The 16,036-nt window shown below is 47.8% G+C and overlaps 3 protein-coding genes across 4 annotated transcripts in view; 2 read left to right on the forward strand and 1 right to left on the reverse strand.

The window, feature by feature from the left end:
* The window catches only part of LOC105181272 (microtubule-associated protein futsch), a 35,388-nt gene extending 24,151 nt beyond the window's left edge, over positions 1-11,237 (forward strand). For both annotated transcript variants that reach the window (XM_025297548.1, XM_025297547.1), the window contains 7 exons: positions 363-557; positions 944-3,771; positions 3,886-3,977; positions 4,071-4,199; positions 4,283-4,358; positions 4,440-4,761; positions 4,959-11,237. In XM_025297548.1, the coding sequence (XP_025153333.1) occupies positions 363-557; positions 944-3,771; positions 3,886-3,977; positions 4,071-4,199; positions 4,283-4,358; positions 4,440-4,761; positions 4,959-9,380 (8,064 nt within the window). In that variant the 3' untranslated portion in view covers positions 9,381-11,237. The remainder of the gene's footprint in view (positions 1-362; positions 558-943; positions 3,772-3,885; positions 3,978-4,070; positions 4,200-4,282; positions 4,359-4,439; positions 4,762-4,958) is intronic.
* Positions 11,238-11,316: 79 nt separating this feature from the next.
* LOC105181273 (WD repeat-containing protein 61) lies at positions 11,317-13,207 on the reverse strand. Its single transcript, XM_011137932.3, has 8 exons — positions 12,989-13,207; positions 12,812-12,921; positions 12,513-12,682; positions 12,194-12,432; positions 12,030-12,123; positions 11,856-11,949; positions 11,568-11,739; positions 11,317-11,483 (listed from the first exon to the last, which is right to left on the reverse strand). The coding sequence occupies exons 1-8, from the start codon at positions 12,989-12,991 to the stop codon at positions 11,382-11,384; spliced, it is 984 nt and encodes a 327-aa protein (XP_011136234.1). The 5' UTR covers positions 12,992-13,207; the 3' UTR covers positions 11,317-11,381.
* A 431-nt stretch (positions 13,208-13,638) lies between these two features.
* On the forward strand, positions 13,639-15,988 carry Aatf (Apoptosis antagonizing transcription factor). The gene is made up of 2 exons (XM_011137928.3): positions 13,639-14,065; positions 14,484-15,988. The coding sequence occupies exons 1-2, from the start codon at positions 13,854-13,856 to the stop codon at positions 15,859-15,861; spliced, it is 1,590 nt and encodes a 529-aa protein (XP_011136230.2). The 5' UTR covers positions 13,639-13,853; the 3' UTR covers positions 15,862-15,988.
* The last annotated feature ends 48 nt before the right edge of the window (positions 15,989-16,036 follow it).

The raw sequence follows: 16,036 nt of genomic DNA on the forward strand, positions 1-16,036 counted from the left end.
TTGTACACGCAACTCGACATGGAAAGAATTGATGAATGCGCACTGATGTAAAGCCACTCTTCTCTGGCTCGTTCGAGTGATGCGACTAACGATGTCAAAATTAAAGTCTCGCACGAGCGGTTTCCCAACTTGAAGTATTTTTGCACTTGAGGGACTACGAAAGTAGTCCGCCCCCCGCCCCCTCCCCTCCTCCTGTTGTTGCATACAACGATCATTATTATGATTTACGTTACATACATGGGGAGGACGTGCCGCCGTGCGTGTCACGAGACCGCCGCGAACAGTCGCGCGAGAGAGCAACTCGCTTCGCAAGTTGTCGCGCGAAGGTATAAATCGGAGAAAAATATTTGTGTCGCACGCAGTTCTACGTGAGGAGGAGTAAGCGTTACAACGAGGATGGCAGCAGCGAGGAGGAGATTAAGCAGGACACCTCGCTGCCTAGCAGCCACAGGCTACCGTCTTCGTATCGCGGTACGTGGCCCATCAGAAGAGACGTATGGGCTAATCAGCAGATTGGTTTTCCAGCCCAGCAGAGCACATCACTCGCTGCACACAATGTAAGTTGAGCGAGAGTTATCGTAGCGGTGTATCGTACGCGTCTCTCGCACACGCATATACGCGCACGGTTCCGAAGTCGTCGCCGCCGCAACGTGTCCTTCCGCAACGATTTTGCACGTTCGGAAGGACATTCGATTTCGTTTTCCGGGTTTTCCTCTCTCAGACATTCCGTGTCCCCCCCCCCCCCAGCAAGGCAAATTCTTCAAATAGACGAAGTGTCTATAAATTATGTTCGAAAGAGATGTGCGAGCGACGTAGAAAGAAGAAGCGTCGTCAACGGTGCAATAAATCCTTATCATTATTTGATGATATTTGCTGTGGGAATTTGTGTAGCTTGAACGTAGAATATAGAAATTGCAGACGCGAATGTGTATTCCACATACAGGACGTGGCGAGCGTAATGAGCTTCTCGTCCAATTCCGCCGGTCTCGATTGCAACTCTGCCGAGTCGCAAGGTCACCGACGACTGGGCGCCAAGGTGGACGTGGTGTACAATCTGTTGGGCATGTTGGAGAAGAACGGCCGAGAAGACATGAGCACCACTCTGCTCTCCATGAGCACCTCCGTAGACAGCTGCCTGGTGATGAGGCAGTCCGGATGCCTGCCGCTGCTGGTGCAGCTGATCCACGCACCTGGACAAGATCCCGACACCCGCGACAGGGCTATGCAGGCGCTGCACAACGTGGTGCACGCCAAGAGCGACGAGAGAGCCAGTCGCCGAGAGGCGCGGGTGCTCCGTTTCCTGGAGCAGCTGCGAGACTATTGTCAGACGCTGAGGATATCCCTGGAGAGAGGTCAGTCTACGGACGACCTCGAGAGACACCCTGCGGCGACGATAGCCGCTCTCATGAAGCTTTCCTTCGACGAGGCGCATCGTCACGCCATGTGCCAACTGGGTGGCCTCCACGCGGTCGCCGAACTCATCGAAATGGATCACCTGGCGCACGGTAGCGAATGCGACGATCAGAACTGCATTACGTTAAGGCGGTACGCGGGAATGGCGTTGACCAATCTGACTTTCGGCGACGGCAACAACAAGGCCCTGCTCTGCTCCTTCAAGGAATTCATGAAGGCCCTGGTGTCGCAGCTGAGGAGTCCCAGCGACGACCTCAGACAGGTGACGGCGAGCGTTTTGCGGAACCTGTCCTGGCGCGCCGACAGCAGCAGCAAGCAGACCCTGAGAGAGGTTGGGGCGGTTACGGGTCTGATGAGAGCCGCTATGGAAGGTCGCAAGGAGTCCACCCTCAAGTCGATACTGTCCGCTCTGTGGAATCTGTCGGCGCACTGTAGCACGAACAAGGTGGACATTTGTGCCGTGGACGGCGCGCTGGCCTTCCTCGTTGACATGCTGAGCTACAAAGCGCCGTCCAAGACGTTGGCGATAGTCGAGAACGCTGGCGGTATATTGAGAAATGTGTCGAGTCACGTGGCGGTACGAGAGGACTACAGAACGATCGTGAGGGAGAGAGGCTGTCTGCAGGTTCTCCTGCAGCAGCTCAGATCACCCAGCCTGACGGTGGTCAGCAACGCCTGCGGGGCACTTTGGAATTTATCAGCGAGATGTCCGCAGGACCAGCGCCTTCTCTGGGACTTGGGTGCTGTGCCAATGTTGCGCAGTCTCGTCCACTCGAAGCACAAAATGATCTCCATGGGCTCGAGCGCGGCTTTGAAGAATTTGCTGAGCGCTAGACCGGGCTGCAACAATCTCGTCCACTTGGACTCCACCGCTCGCGGACTCGGACTGTCGACTCTACCGAGTCTGGTCGCTCGCAGGCAGAGAGCTCTGGAGCAAGAGATCGACCAGAATCTGGCCGAGACGTGCGACAACATCGAGCCGAGCACGTCGCCGACCAACAAGCTGGACGACAAGTTCTCGTTCAAGCTCGATCACAGCTTCCTCGGTATCAACTCGGCACACGGTCTGCGCTCGTATCAGCTGCACAATCAACAACCCAGCACGTCGAGCGTCAGCAGCAGCGGTAGCAGGTGCAACGGAGTCGCCAGGAGCGAGAGCAGAGACTCTATGCGCTCCGTTACCAGCACGCATTCCGACACCATGTTTGAAAGGGTGAACCGTCACGTGCTGAACGGCATGTCGTCCACCGACCCGCAGATCAAGCAGCAATCTTCGTCGCTGCACTCCGCTGTCGGCTTCGACAGCAGCGCGTCCAGCGACGGTCACTCGAAAGCCACCGTCTCCGAGAGGAGATACACGTTGCGTTACAAGAACGCTATACCGGAGCGTCTCAGGCCGCCCGACGGTTTCGACATGAACGAACTGAGATGCGCCAACTCGACCATATCATGGGCTACGGCGTCCAATCAGGAGCCCTCTCAAATCTCATTGCACTCCTCCGTCGAGAACAACATGTCGCCGAACGATCGCAGCGCGTCGTCTTCGTCCAAAGCGGGCAGCCAGACCAGCGTCTCCGAGGAAGCCGAAGCGACCGTTTGCGCCAAGTCGGATTATCGACGAGCGAAAGCGGCCGCCGCCGCCGCCGCCGCCGCCGCCGCTGCCGCCGCCGACACCTCGAAACCGACCTCCTATCTGCCTGAAGTTTCTTCCACGAGGGAGAATGCGAGTTTTGGCAACGTGTACGGGGAGAAGGCCCTTCTACGCCAACACGACGCGCTAAATAGCATACAGAAGGCTATTTCGCCCACGATCAGTCACAGTCCGAACCACGCCGCCAACAGCTTATTCGGCGATTACGCCGAAACCGACCTGGATCAGCCGACCGACTATAGTTTGCGCTATGGCGAGCAGACCATAGACGACGAGAAGCAGCACTCGGGATTCTTCTCGAGCAACGACCAAGGGCTTTTGCATGAGGACACAGTCAGAACTTACTACACCGAAGGTACGCCGCGCGAGACATCCTTGAACTCGTCGAGAGCCACTTCCGCGTCCGATCTGCAGGAGGATAGTCGTATAAGGAACTCGGCGAAGAAGTTACCGGCGGAGCGATACAACAAGACGAGGCAGGCGGCCGAGGACTCACACGGTGAATGCCAAGCGTCGTCCTTGACGGACGTGCCGAAACTGAACGACTTTGTCGAGTCGGAGGCGATTAAATTAAATTTACGAAGCGCGACGCATCTCACCGATGACGAAAGTGGGAACCATTCGTTGCCGTATCTTGAAGGAGGAGACTTGGACAAGCAGGCGGAGGACGCTCGAGAGGATCGTTCAACCGTTCAGAACCATTCGAGGTATTTTTATTTGCGCGAGACTTGCGCATTCGCGCTGTTGAGCCTGATTGCGAATAATGCTATTTTAATCGTCGTATCTTATTGCATTAATAACTGCGTTATGTTATTTTGCAGTGTAAGAACGACGCCGATTTCGATGGTATTGGGAACCGCTGAATACAACGACGACCACGACGGGGAATCCAGTTCGAGAATTATTAATCTCGGTAAAGTCAAGCCGACCGTAATTTCTTGCGAGTTCTCTTCACACTCTCTTATTACGAAGCGTTTATTCTAACAACTAAACCGTAATTTCGTAGACTCAAAAGCAGAATTTGAGTCGCAAGCTGTGCTAGCGAGCAAGTGCAAAGTAACTGACTTGCCATCGAACAATGTCGAGTTCTCATCCGGTGGCACCAGTTTAAAGACCTCCAACAATGATTCGGGATGTAAGTAATAGAAATTCTGCAACATGCGAGAACAATCTGTTTCGATTTAACGAATGTGGACAAACATTTCTCCAACTATCCAGATCAAGTCAGTGACGGGGACGAGGATGACGAGGATTTACTTGCCGCTTGTATTAATATCGGAATGCAAAATAATAGGTAAGATTTTACCAAGCGACGATCTTATTGACCGTCGTGACCCACCCACCACCGTGTGACGGCCACCATAAACTTGACAAGGCTATTTAACTTTTGTAGGCATAGGCATTCTTTCATAGGAAATAATCTCGAGAAGATACCTCGGTCAGAAAGTAACTTGACTCGATATCAAACTAGTCTTGCCTTGGATCAAGTTGAATATAACGAAATCACTGAATCCGACGGCTCGTCGTTTAATATAAAACACACAAAGACACGTGGAGCAACCACCGCAGTTGAAAACTCAGAGCAGTGCAGAAATATCCCAGCTGAAAGGATGAGGGAAGAAAAGCAGGACAACGATGAGTCGAGACAAAGCGACAATCGTTGCGGAAAGAACATTCGATTGCGAGGAACAGACACGGTAAGATTCCAGAACTGCTGGTGCTTTTATCTTTACAGTCTACTACTACTACTACTACTACTACTACTACTACTACTACTACTACTACTACTACTACTACTACTACTACTACTACTACTACTACTACTACTACTACTACTATCATGATAGTGCACTATCATGCCAATTATATTTTAAAATGCAATGTATTTTTTAAGATAACAACAAATGCGAATAACGAATACACGCGACACACTGAAGAATCGACCACGGTGAAGGATGACGATAGACTCGGTAATAATAATATGTTAGACAGAGGAGCGCCTGTATTACAGAGATTCGATGAGGTGTCCTTAGATAAGAATGAAGCAGCGTCTAATAAACTGATTCTCAACGACGGCGCGAGTCCGAAGGGATCCGTTGCGCAAGCGGATGAAGAAGCAACGGCCGACCATCAGATCGTAGACAATCCGTCGATGAAACAGTCATTCGCGAGAGATTCCGAAAGCAGCGAATCAATCGATTCGGTCGAACAGTCCGAGCACGCCCTCCTGGAACTCTGTATTCAGCCGGGCATCAAGTCCGAAGGTAACATCGCCATCGACGAGAGAAACGTAGACTACACTGAGCGGCCGCTCGACTCGTACAGCAAACAAATCGACTTTATAAAGGGAAGCAACGTTGCTGAGGAAATATGCGAGACCGACGGCAACTTGAGTTGCAAGCAAGAAGCGGCGAGCTTCGAGATTGTGAGGACCTCGGACATTCTGCACCGCGACAGCGCGGAAAAGTACATAAAGGAAGAGACGTACAGACGGCAAAGGGATCCCGACGCGATGATCGCGTCGTTGGACCGACTGACAGCGACCCTGGTGCAACAGACCGAGGCGATGCGCGAGCGAGACTCCAACACAACGATGAAGCAGAGCCTGACTCAGAGCGACACGTGGAACGAAGATTCGCCCAACGACGTCTCCTTCCCCAGCATCAGCATAAGCGCGCCGCTGGCCGCGTCGTTTAACAGCGACGCGCAAGATCATCAGCGCACCGGTACGTCGGAGAACAACACGCAGGTGGAGAACAGCGAGCAGACGAGCATGACGGAGTCAAAGATCATACAACGCGAAGCCATCAAGCTGGCGGAGGCGGTGGACGCCGAGGCGAACAACCTCCAGAACGACCTCGAGACGACGTCGAGTCTGACGTCGATTGACCTCGAGGCGATCAAACCCCCGTCTTCGATGGGCAGCTTGTTGTCGTTGACCGCAAGTTACGCCGGCTCCGTTGACACCAGCGAGGTGTTTATCGGGAATCGAGATCGATGTTACTCCACGTCGCTACCTCCGGTAGCGCAGCTGAGAAATTCTCCCCCCGTCTCTGCCGATTCGCGGAATGTGCGGAAGAAATCCTTGCCCCTCGGCGTGGTGGCGAAGCGGGCGCTGGGTCAGGGCGCTCAGAGCCACACCACCAGCCTGGAGAACCTGCTGAACGAATGCACCAGCACGCACTTGGAGAACGTGAAGCCGCCGTCCATGATGGACGAGTTGCCGGACGCGGGCGATATGGAGAACAGCATGCTGAGCGTGGCGAGCATCACGTCGGAGATTGCGGATTCGCGTGAACAGGATTCGCACAGCTTGACCGGCAGCGACCCGGTGGTGTTCGAGATGCTGAAGCCGGTGGCCAACGTGCTCTCCATAACGTGCATGCGTTACACCGGCGAGGGCATGCAGAGCAGCGCGAGCAACAGCCTGAGCGAGTGCTTGGAGAACATCAATCCGCCGTCGCTGTTCAACGAGGTGAGCGAGATGGACGAGTCGACGGTTGAAGCCACTACCGACACACTCTGCAGTGACACCCTGTGCATCGACACGGAGCTGCATACCGACGAGGTGGCCGTACACTCGATCGTGGCGGAGGTGATCGACGAGGCGGAGAACGACACCGACGAGGAGGCCACGCCGATCTCGTCCGAGTGCGTCAGCAGCTCGGCCGAGTCGACGCCGAAGAAGAGGCTGTACAAAAGCCACCTGACGCCGAAGCAGAAGCGCAATCTGACGAAGGAGAGATACCGGACGTACACCATCGCCGCGGAGATTGTGAAGAAGGAGGAGGAACGCCGTAAACAAGAGGCCACTGGCGAAGGCCACAACAAGGTTCCGCGCGGCAAGTGCTCTCCCTTCTCAAAGCTGACGCCCAAGCAACGTAGGCAGGAGGACCGAGCAAGATTCCAGACGCAAGTGTTGGAGAATCCTTTCCCGGATCTGACCGCGGCATTGATCAATAAGGAGGAAGCGCGGCGGCGGCGGCGGCGAGTTGCGTCTGACGATCCCGTGGAGAAGCAGGAAGTCGTTTCCCCCACGAAATCGTCGATCCCTACACTCACAAAGCTGCCCGTGTGCAGAGCGTTGCGAAAGAAGCGCGGGGATTCTCAGGAGAGCAAGGAGAGGTATCGCACGAGAACGTTGAATGATTCGGAGGCCGTGTTCAAGGAGATGGAATCCTGCAATCCCGCTTCGAACGCCAACGCGGCGGCGGCGGCGGACGAAGGACGAGCGAACGCACACGAGGAAATTCATACCATGGTGCAGCAGAACACCCTGAACCTGAACGAGTCGGGCAAGGCCAATAAAAACTCGGTCGCGGAAGAAATCCTGCGTCGCGAGACCTGCATCGCATTGACGTCCAACGAATCCGAGTCTGACCGGAACCTTAGGATGCGCTTCGTGAACGGGCTGTCGAAGAAGCTGATAGGCAGTCAACAGGCAGTCAACGATGACGCGCAAACACCCACGACGAAACACAGCGACGACGAAGAGATACAGTGCGAGAACAGTGCGGGCAACGTCGCGCGGGAGGACCTAGACTATCCCGTCGAATCGGCGGGCAGCAGCGACGAGGAGGGATCCAACTGCGGCGACGAGGAACAACAGGAGCCAAGAGAGACAAAGAGGCCGCGGATTATTAAGCCGGGTATGCCCGGTCGAGATGCGAGCGCAGATTCCAACGCGACCGACAAGTCCGAGCCAGGAAGCCCGAAGGCCATTCGAGGACGAAGAAAGGCACTCTATTCGAACCCGATCACGCGAAAGCCAACTCCGCAATCGTCGCCGTTGAAGCAAGCGAATCCAGTCAGCGGGATACCTATCGGCCGCAGCAACACCTCGCCCATCGTCCGAGCTACCCGAGCCACCACCTTGAGACAAAGCAACAACAGCACGAGCGTTGCTACGAAAGACTCCACCAAGATAATCACGCCGTTCACGGATGCAGAGAAGAGGACGCGAAACGCGGCAGCCATGTCCAAAAGAGCATCCGTGCCGCAGAAGGGATCCTCGTTGACTTTCACCAAGTCCACCAAGCGCCACAGTACACCCCCGGCGTGCTCGTCGAACTTCCCAAACGATGGTAAATTGTCGGAGGCAAGCGTTGGATCGCCGTTCAAGCCGTTGGAACGCCAGGGAACTTTCACGAAGGACGAGCCGGAGGTGGAGAACGCACCGACGGTGCACTCCGCGTCCGCCTCGCCGGTGAAAACGAAGATTGCGAAACCGTTGAAAGGCGTTTCGGCCAAGGTGTGCTCGGCGGCGCCGGGGAAATCCAAGATTTCTGTGAAGGCGCATCAGGCGTACCAGCCGAAAATCACCAAGGCCAATAGCGCGGAGAAAGTGCAGTCGCCGAAGGGATTGCCGTTGTTGGTGGCGCCGAGGAAGGTGTCCAGCAGCGGCAAGACGACAAGCGCGCCGGCGAAAGCAGTCCTCAGCGGCAACGCGAACGCTGCACAGAATGGCGATAGCGGCAAGACCTTCCGCAAGGTGGGTCCTCTCGGTCCTCAACGGTCCAACAGCAACTCCAGTATCATCTCCAACGCGTCGGCAGCAGCGGGTGTCGGGCAGCAGAATCGCGCGAAACTGGCGAAGGAAGCGACCAGCAAGATCGCGGGCCTCTGGAAGAAGGTCGAGGAGAACAAGAACAAGCAGCGCTTCGAGAAGCCGGACACCAGGCAATGGATCAGACCGGCTAATAGCGCGACCGAAGTGGACGCCGCGCCCGTCGCGTGCAGTCAACCGCAGGCGTTCCGATTGTTCCGCAGCTCCACGTTTGAGGGTATCTCGCAGGACGACAGCGGCGGCGAGATGTCGCCCTACAAGCCCAAGTCTAAGCGGCCACCAGTGTTGTTGGGCTCCCAGACCGCCACCGGCGGTGGCGTCAAGTATAGGAATTCGTGCGATTTGACCGGTATGAACGCCAGCGAAGCGCCCTGCAAAATCCCGGTCAAGTCGTCCGAGTCGTACAAGAGGGATACCACCACGCAGCTCGGTGATACTCTGGTGACCCTGAGGAAGCAGCAAAGCGCAGCGGACTTTGGAGCGGAAGCAACGGACCCGAGCAAGAGGATATCGAGGCTTGGTTCCTTCATTCGCGTGGACCCGACGGCGGAGAACGGGAGCAACGGTGCGCGAGCAGCACCCGCATCGGCGATTGTGCCGCCCTTCAACTACAATCCGAAGCCAGACATTCCACCGCAGACACAGATCAAAGCTAGGCCACCGGCGACGGACGAGGGTCAGGGCAAATTTGAAGCGTCGGATTGCCGGGCGGAGATAGTTACCGGCTCCGCCAGGGTGACGACGGTATAGAGGGAGAAAGACGAGTTTTTGACGAAATAAGTTCCGTTAATATCGCCTCTTCTTCGTTCCCAGGCTAGTCATTGTACATTCGCTTGCTATATATGTTCGCTCATAGACCCATTACACACGTACACACACACACACACACACACACACACACACACACACACACACACTTGACATACATTCGTCACATGTGATACGCATTACAAGTAAGTAATTTAATCGTTTCTCTCTTCTGTCTCGTTGTACCGTACGCGTCGAAGCGCGTGCTTCGTTATCTCGTCTCTCGACATTTTATTCGAAATATAAAGGATAGTCACGCATGGTATACATATAATAATCCATAATATCGTGTACGCATCGCGACACGTCAACTTCTACCAACTCTTCGGTAGGAGAAGAGAAAACCGCGCGGTATCAGCGAGTGTCTCAAGACCATTCCTTGTCCAACTTGTCTGTTGTATATATACATGAGATATAGGGTAATACCGATACAACTGGAAACGGAGAAACATAAGTCGAGAATCCGTAAGTAGCGGCGTAGCGATGGTTCTGATCGGTTATTTATTCAATTTTGTATATATAAGATATCTCTCGAGGACACGTGAGTGAGAGGAATGTAGAAAGTTTTAGTAGTACGTGTTTTAAAACCTCATGTACGATGTGTAATACACACACACACACACAAAAACACACACACACACATATATACCGCGCTGATGATATTACATCGCTGTACATCTTCGTACGCGAAGGAAAGAAGGAAGAGAGAAGATATCGGGGAAAGGACGCGGCGATCCTATATTTTGTTTCCATCGTATCGACCGATTCGACCCTTTCTCCCCTCCCTCACCCTCCGAAAACACGGATACAAAGTCCAATTACTTTTCGAAGACTGATAAGTAAGATCTGAGATGAAGATTTGGACAAAGCTCGGGCATCTTCTTCGACGTCGACCGTGAAAGTTATAATCGTAAACGAGGTAGTTTACCGTTTGTATTCGACTGTGTGAGTGTAGAGCGGTCTAAGTAGTTCGCTAAAATACGGCATTACGAAATAACGCGCGTGATGATAAATTTTATAAGCATTACTTTAAGTTTCTCTAGTCTACAGACGACGTACCCTCTCCTTTTCGTCACACGCGCGCGCGTCGCAAAGATTAATTTCGCCCAGTGAGCGGTGTCCGTCAAGTCGGATCTGTTGCTCCTTCGTAGTGTAGCTCCTTCGTTAACGTGTCGTCAAAGAGGTGTACAGATCAATGAGATCGACTCCCAGATCTTGAAATCAAAATGATTCGCATTCGCATTTATCTAATATCTTATATTTTATTTTACTTTATCCTTTTTCAGAAAGTTAATAAGCGAGCATGCAACCACGCGAACTTTCATCTTACTATTTTTCCTTTTCTTTTCTTTTTTTTTTTTTTCTTTCTCTTCATCTCGTGTCTATACTCTCCTTCTGTGGGAATCGAGTCGGTTATCGAGTTCTCTCACGGCAAGGAGATCGTCTGGCACGGAGCAGAATCTGTTGTATTTAATTTAGTTTGAAGGTTCCTCAGTATAGATAGTTTTACTTTACCCTGTTCCAGTTCGAGTTAATTAGATTTAACCCTGCCAACTTGGAACGTAATCAGGGTATCTTTGCACTGTTCCTCGAGAAACAGAATTTGGTCTGTACACCACGACTATTTTTGTAACCTTTTCTTTTCCCCTTTCGCTATCTTTCGTTATTTCTACCATACTACCTTTAGGTTTTAAGAATAACTTTCGTTTAGTTTTGCGCTTTAAATTCACCAGGTATCTCTTTATAAAGAATTCGTACGTTATTATATTTACAGTGCAATAAAATTTATAGCTGAGAGAATATTCCCTTTTTAATCTAAACTCTCAAGAATCGAGTATGTCGTCGGTATACTTGCAATTGCTAAACAGAATAAACAGTATGGTAGATAAAAAAGACATTTATTCGCCCTTTTATACACGCACGAACACTCATACTGTGACGTATTCACTTATTATATATCGGACATTCATATAAATTGATAGATTTATCTTCAGACACCGACGCGATTACGTTATTCTTCTGTGGATTATACTTTACTGCCCATACCTTTTATATAGAAAGCAGAAAGAAATATCAGTTAAAAAATTTTAATATTAAACGGCTGAGAAGTATTTAATTTAAGCAATATACCTGATCATTATGCTCCCTAAATGTATGCAGGCATTGTCTTCGCGCCAATTCCCAGATCTTAACTGTGTGATCAGAGCTACTCGACGCAAATTGTTGTCCATCTTGTGAAAAAGCCACGCCGAGTACCCAAGAGGCATGCCCCGACATTGTTCCTGCTAGATTTGCATCCTTGCTAAAATAAATAAAAAAAAGAAAAACAAATAAATTTGAAACAATGGTTGTTCCTGGATGATGTTAAGATTTCTTCTTTCTACATTATACAACATAATAAATTTTTAATTTACTCACACATCATACAGTTTCATATGTCCATCATCAGATGCTGTTAGGAGCAATTGAGAATCTGGTGAGAAACACAGAGACCTGATAGGCATTGCATGACCTAAACGATATGAACTTGAGAATATAAAACATTCCAGATCTTGCTGATATTGTCATATTGTGGATATATTCACAGTCTACCTTCTAGTGTTCTCAAAACTTTTCCATAGGTAACATCAAAAATATTGATAATTCCATCAATCGCACCGCTTGCGATATATTTACCATCGGGGCTCTGTGAAACAGTTCTTTCGATACAAGCTGTACAAGAAATATTTCAGATTTTCTTATTTAAATTCACTCACATAAGCAACACTCAAAGTGAACTTTCCACCTCTTGTGTCTAGAGTTTGCTCTTGTTTACCACTTTCTACTCCATATAAATGTATTTTACCAGCATGGCTACCAGATACAACAAACTTGTCATCTGGGGAAAAGACTACCGTCCAAATATCCACTGGACCAACTTCAATGTTTGATAACTTGTCACCAGACTCCAAATCCCATAATCTTAAGCTTGAGTCAAGTGAACTAGATGCACATTCTATAAGTTTATAACAATACAATATAATGTAGATATAAAAATTATTTTTGTTTGCGTCATTAATTTTTTTAGTTACATACTCGATCCATCTGAGCTGACAGCTATGGATACCACACCTAAGGAATGTCCTGTTAATTTATGTTTCAATTTCAAAGTATCATCTTGTGGCACCCATACTTTTACGGAATCATCTACAGAACCTGTCACAAGATACTCCACTGCTTCCTCCTCGTTAGATCGAATAGAATCACTATAAAATAAGACACTGTAAAATTAGTTTATACATTTTTTTTTTTACTATTAAATGTAAATTATGACATTAAATTTATTTTCTAATTTAATTCTTTCTTAATTTAAAACAGAACAACTCTCTTATTACTGCGAATCTTCATTGTCAGGCTGAATATTCTTTTTCCTCTTTAGACATGCCCATGCACAGGTCCATATACTGTCTTCATGAGCATTTTCTATTTTATGAGTTAAAGAATACTGAAAAAGGAATTTAAAATGAAGAAAAGAAACATACGATAAAACAAGTAAATAGAGTAATACTCACCATTTTAGTAAATTTAATAAGGAAATGTTCGGTAAATCAACAACCGTCTACAAACAGATGCGAGCAGCCATATTACAAGCATAAACTTAAGGCTAATATTACATGTGTCGTACGACAAGCTTTTCGGATATAATTCATTGGCGTACGCAGAGCAATCCTAGAGATATTCTGTTTGTTAACCAATAAACGTATTTTGTTCTTTTTGACGTTACACCATTAGAACAAAATAAACATATATACTTGCGTTGAAGAGAAAAGGAACAAAGTTAAGCTAAGACTCCATGCATGCGGTGAGCTCCGGCAAACGGCTGCGGTGACCAATCAGGAGACAGACGCATGCTGGAGCTTGCCGCAACCGGACTTGCGCCTCCCTCCTGATTGGTCATCGCAGCATTTGCCGCAGCTCACCGCATGCATGGAGTCTTAGCTTTACAGCACCAAAGAGCGCTAGCTGTTTTATCTTGAGCGTAGCTCAATTACCTCAGAGTCCCATAGAGCCCTCTTGGTCCGTACAAAAATTGACTCGAGGTTGACAGTCTTTATTGGCCTGTTCTTTGTAGCGGCACTGTTGAACTGGTGCGATAAGTTAAAGTGAGACAAATATAGGTTTTCTCACTCTAGCTTATCACACCAGTGCAGCTAAAAAGAACAGATCATCTGTCTAGCTTAATTCCTATTGGAGCAAACAAGTTAGACATCAGCATTGTAGTTTATATTTCCTACCTACAGAGGCGCTTTGCAACACGTAAAAACAGCTCATGATCTTACTAAATTTTTTCTCTCTGGTATTATTAGTTAAATGCGTGAATGCATTCAGGCGTGCTCGGGCACACGTGTTGATCGCTTGTTTGGCAAATAGAGAAAAATGGCACTGAAAGTACAAAAGAAGAGTTTAGCTGACAAAATAAATACGTTAATAACAAGCAAGCCGGAGCATTTTGATTCGGATGAAGAACCAGACGAGACAAAAGCAAAAGTGGTGGAATATTACGATGAGAGCGGTGCTTCGGACGGTGATTTTCGCCAATCGAAAATTCGCAGGCAGAATATCGATACGCTGGATAAAATAGACAAGAGGTAATATTGTGTATTCTGCATATTCAAAAAATATATACAAAAATCAATATTTCACTGTATCTCAAAAGTTGATGGTTAATATCAGATATCTATTTGTTATATCTGTACAGTTGTTTCTTAACTGTTTAAAAACAACTCACATAATCATCAAAGATCTAGCCAGAGTTAAGTTCATTTCCTCAATCCTTAATTATTATATTCTAGTACAAATCAAATCGAATTTGGAATTAGGAGAATATAATGAATGAAGAAGCAACAAGAATTAAGCCATGCCATTTTTCTAATCATTGTATTCCTGATATCAAAATTCCTGATATCCAAAAATTAGATTATTATGACACGATGACATGACGAGTATACTATACATATATAATAGTATGTATACACGATGAAATATAATTTTTAAATGTTGACACAGATACGCGGGTAAGAAGGTTTCAAGAAAAGACATATACAGTGAAGAAGATGATGATACAAGTAAAAGTAAAAACATAGAAAGTCAAAGTTCTGAAGGATGCATGGAGGAAGAGGAAATAGAAAGTCAAAGTTCTGAAGGATCCATACAGAAAGAGGAAATAGAAAGTATTCAAGAAGGAAGCAGCAATGAAGTGTACGATAAAGGGGCAGATTCTCAACAAGAGTCTGAAGATGCTGAGAGTGAATCTGATGATTTGGAAGATGACTATGATATAGACATAAACAATCCTCTTTATAGAAGGAGAGATTCTGTTATTAAGACTATGTCTGAAGCAAATACTGAGGCAGAAATGGAAAAAGGAAACTGTGTTAGAAGTCAATTAAAGATTTGGGAGAATTTATTAGAGATACGAATAAAGTTACAAAAATGTATTGTAACTAGTAATCAAATGCCACAGTACGACGCACATAAGGAACTCAGATCTTATAGCAACTTGGACAAAAATTTCACAAAAGAGGTGAATGAAACTAAAAGCAAATTAATGCTGCTCCTGGATAATATGTTGCAACTGAAAGAACTTTTGCTGAAGCAGTATCCTGAAACAAAAAGTCTATGTGCTGATTCTAAGAAGAAAAATATCGACAAAAATGAGGACAAAAGTGTAGATAATCTAGTGGACGAAGAGATACCTTCTGACACTGAGGATGAATTAGGCAATGAAGAGGGGCCATCTGACGATGAGAAAGCAAAACTAGCCGAAGAACCAACACCTAGAAAACGACTTAAGTACAACGATTACGAACGTGTCCTCCGAGAAAGTCACAACTCGTACATAGAATATAGAGACTCTGTTATCAGAAAATGGAACGAAAAAACGCGAATTATTACAAGCTCGCTGAGTAAGGGTGGGGGGGCTCAAACAACGCTAAATCAAATTGCATTTGCCATGAGCGATATAGGTAAATTGCGGAAGAAAACTCGGCTGAAGCGCTCGGAGTATAACATTGTCAGAAAATCATTACCGCCTGACGACAACGATGGCAGAAGATTTCAAGAATATGATCCAGAAATATACGACGACGACGATTTTTATCATCAGCTGTTGAGGGATTTAATCGAATACAAATCGGCAGACGTGACAGATCCGATACAACTCAGCAAACAGTGGATTCAGTTGCAGAACATGCGTAGGAAGATGAAAAGGAAAATTGACACTCGCGCCACAAAAGGTCGAAGAGTACGATATAATATTCATAATAAGTTGGTGAATTTCATGGCGCCTATCACAGTATATGATACGTGGACAGATCCCGCAAAGAACGAGCTATATAGTTCATTATTTGGTAAAATAAAGATAGTAGAAGAGCAGAATAAATAATAATTATGGTTAATTATGTATTATGTATATATTTTTTCCTTGTGAAGTATGAAGTATGAGTTACATTACTTGAAAAGATTTCAGAGTAAATTACACAGTATAAATAAAGATCTATCGAGTGCTGAAAGCTTTGTTGAAGTTTGTCCAGTTATTTCATACACATGAAAAATCACAA

The sequence above is a fragment of the Harpegnathos saltator genome, unplaced genomic scaffold (assembly GCF_003227715.2).
Source record: "Harpegnathos saltator strain DR-91 unplaced genomic scaffold, Hsal_v8.6 scaffold18, whole genome shotgun sequence".
Classification (NCBI taxonomy): domain Eukaryota; kingdom Metazoa; phylum Arthropoda; class Insecta; order Hymenoptera; family Formicidae; genus Harpegnathos; species Harpegnathos saltator.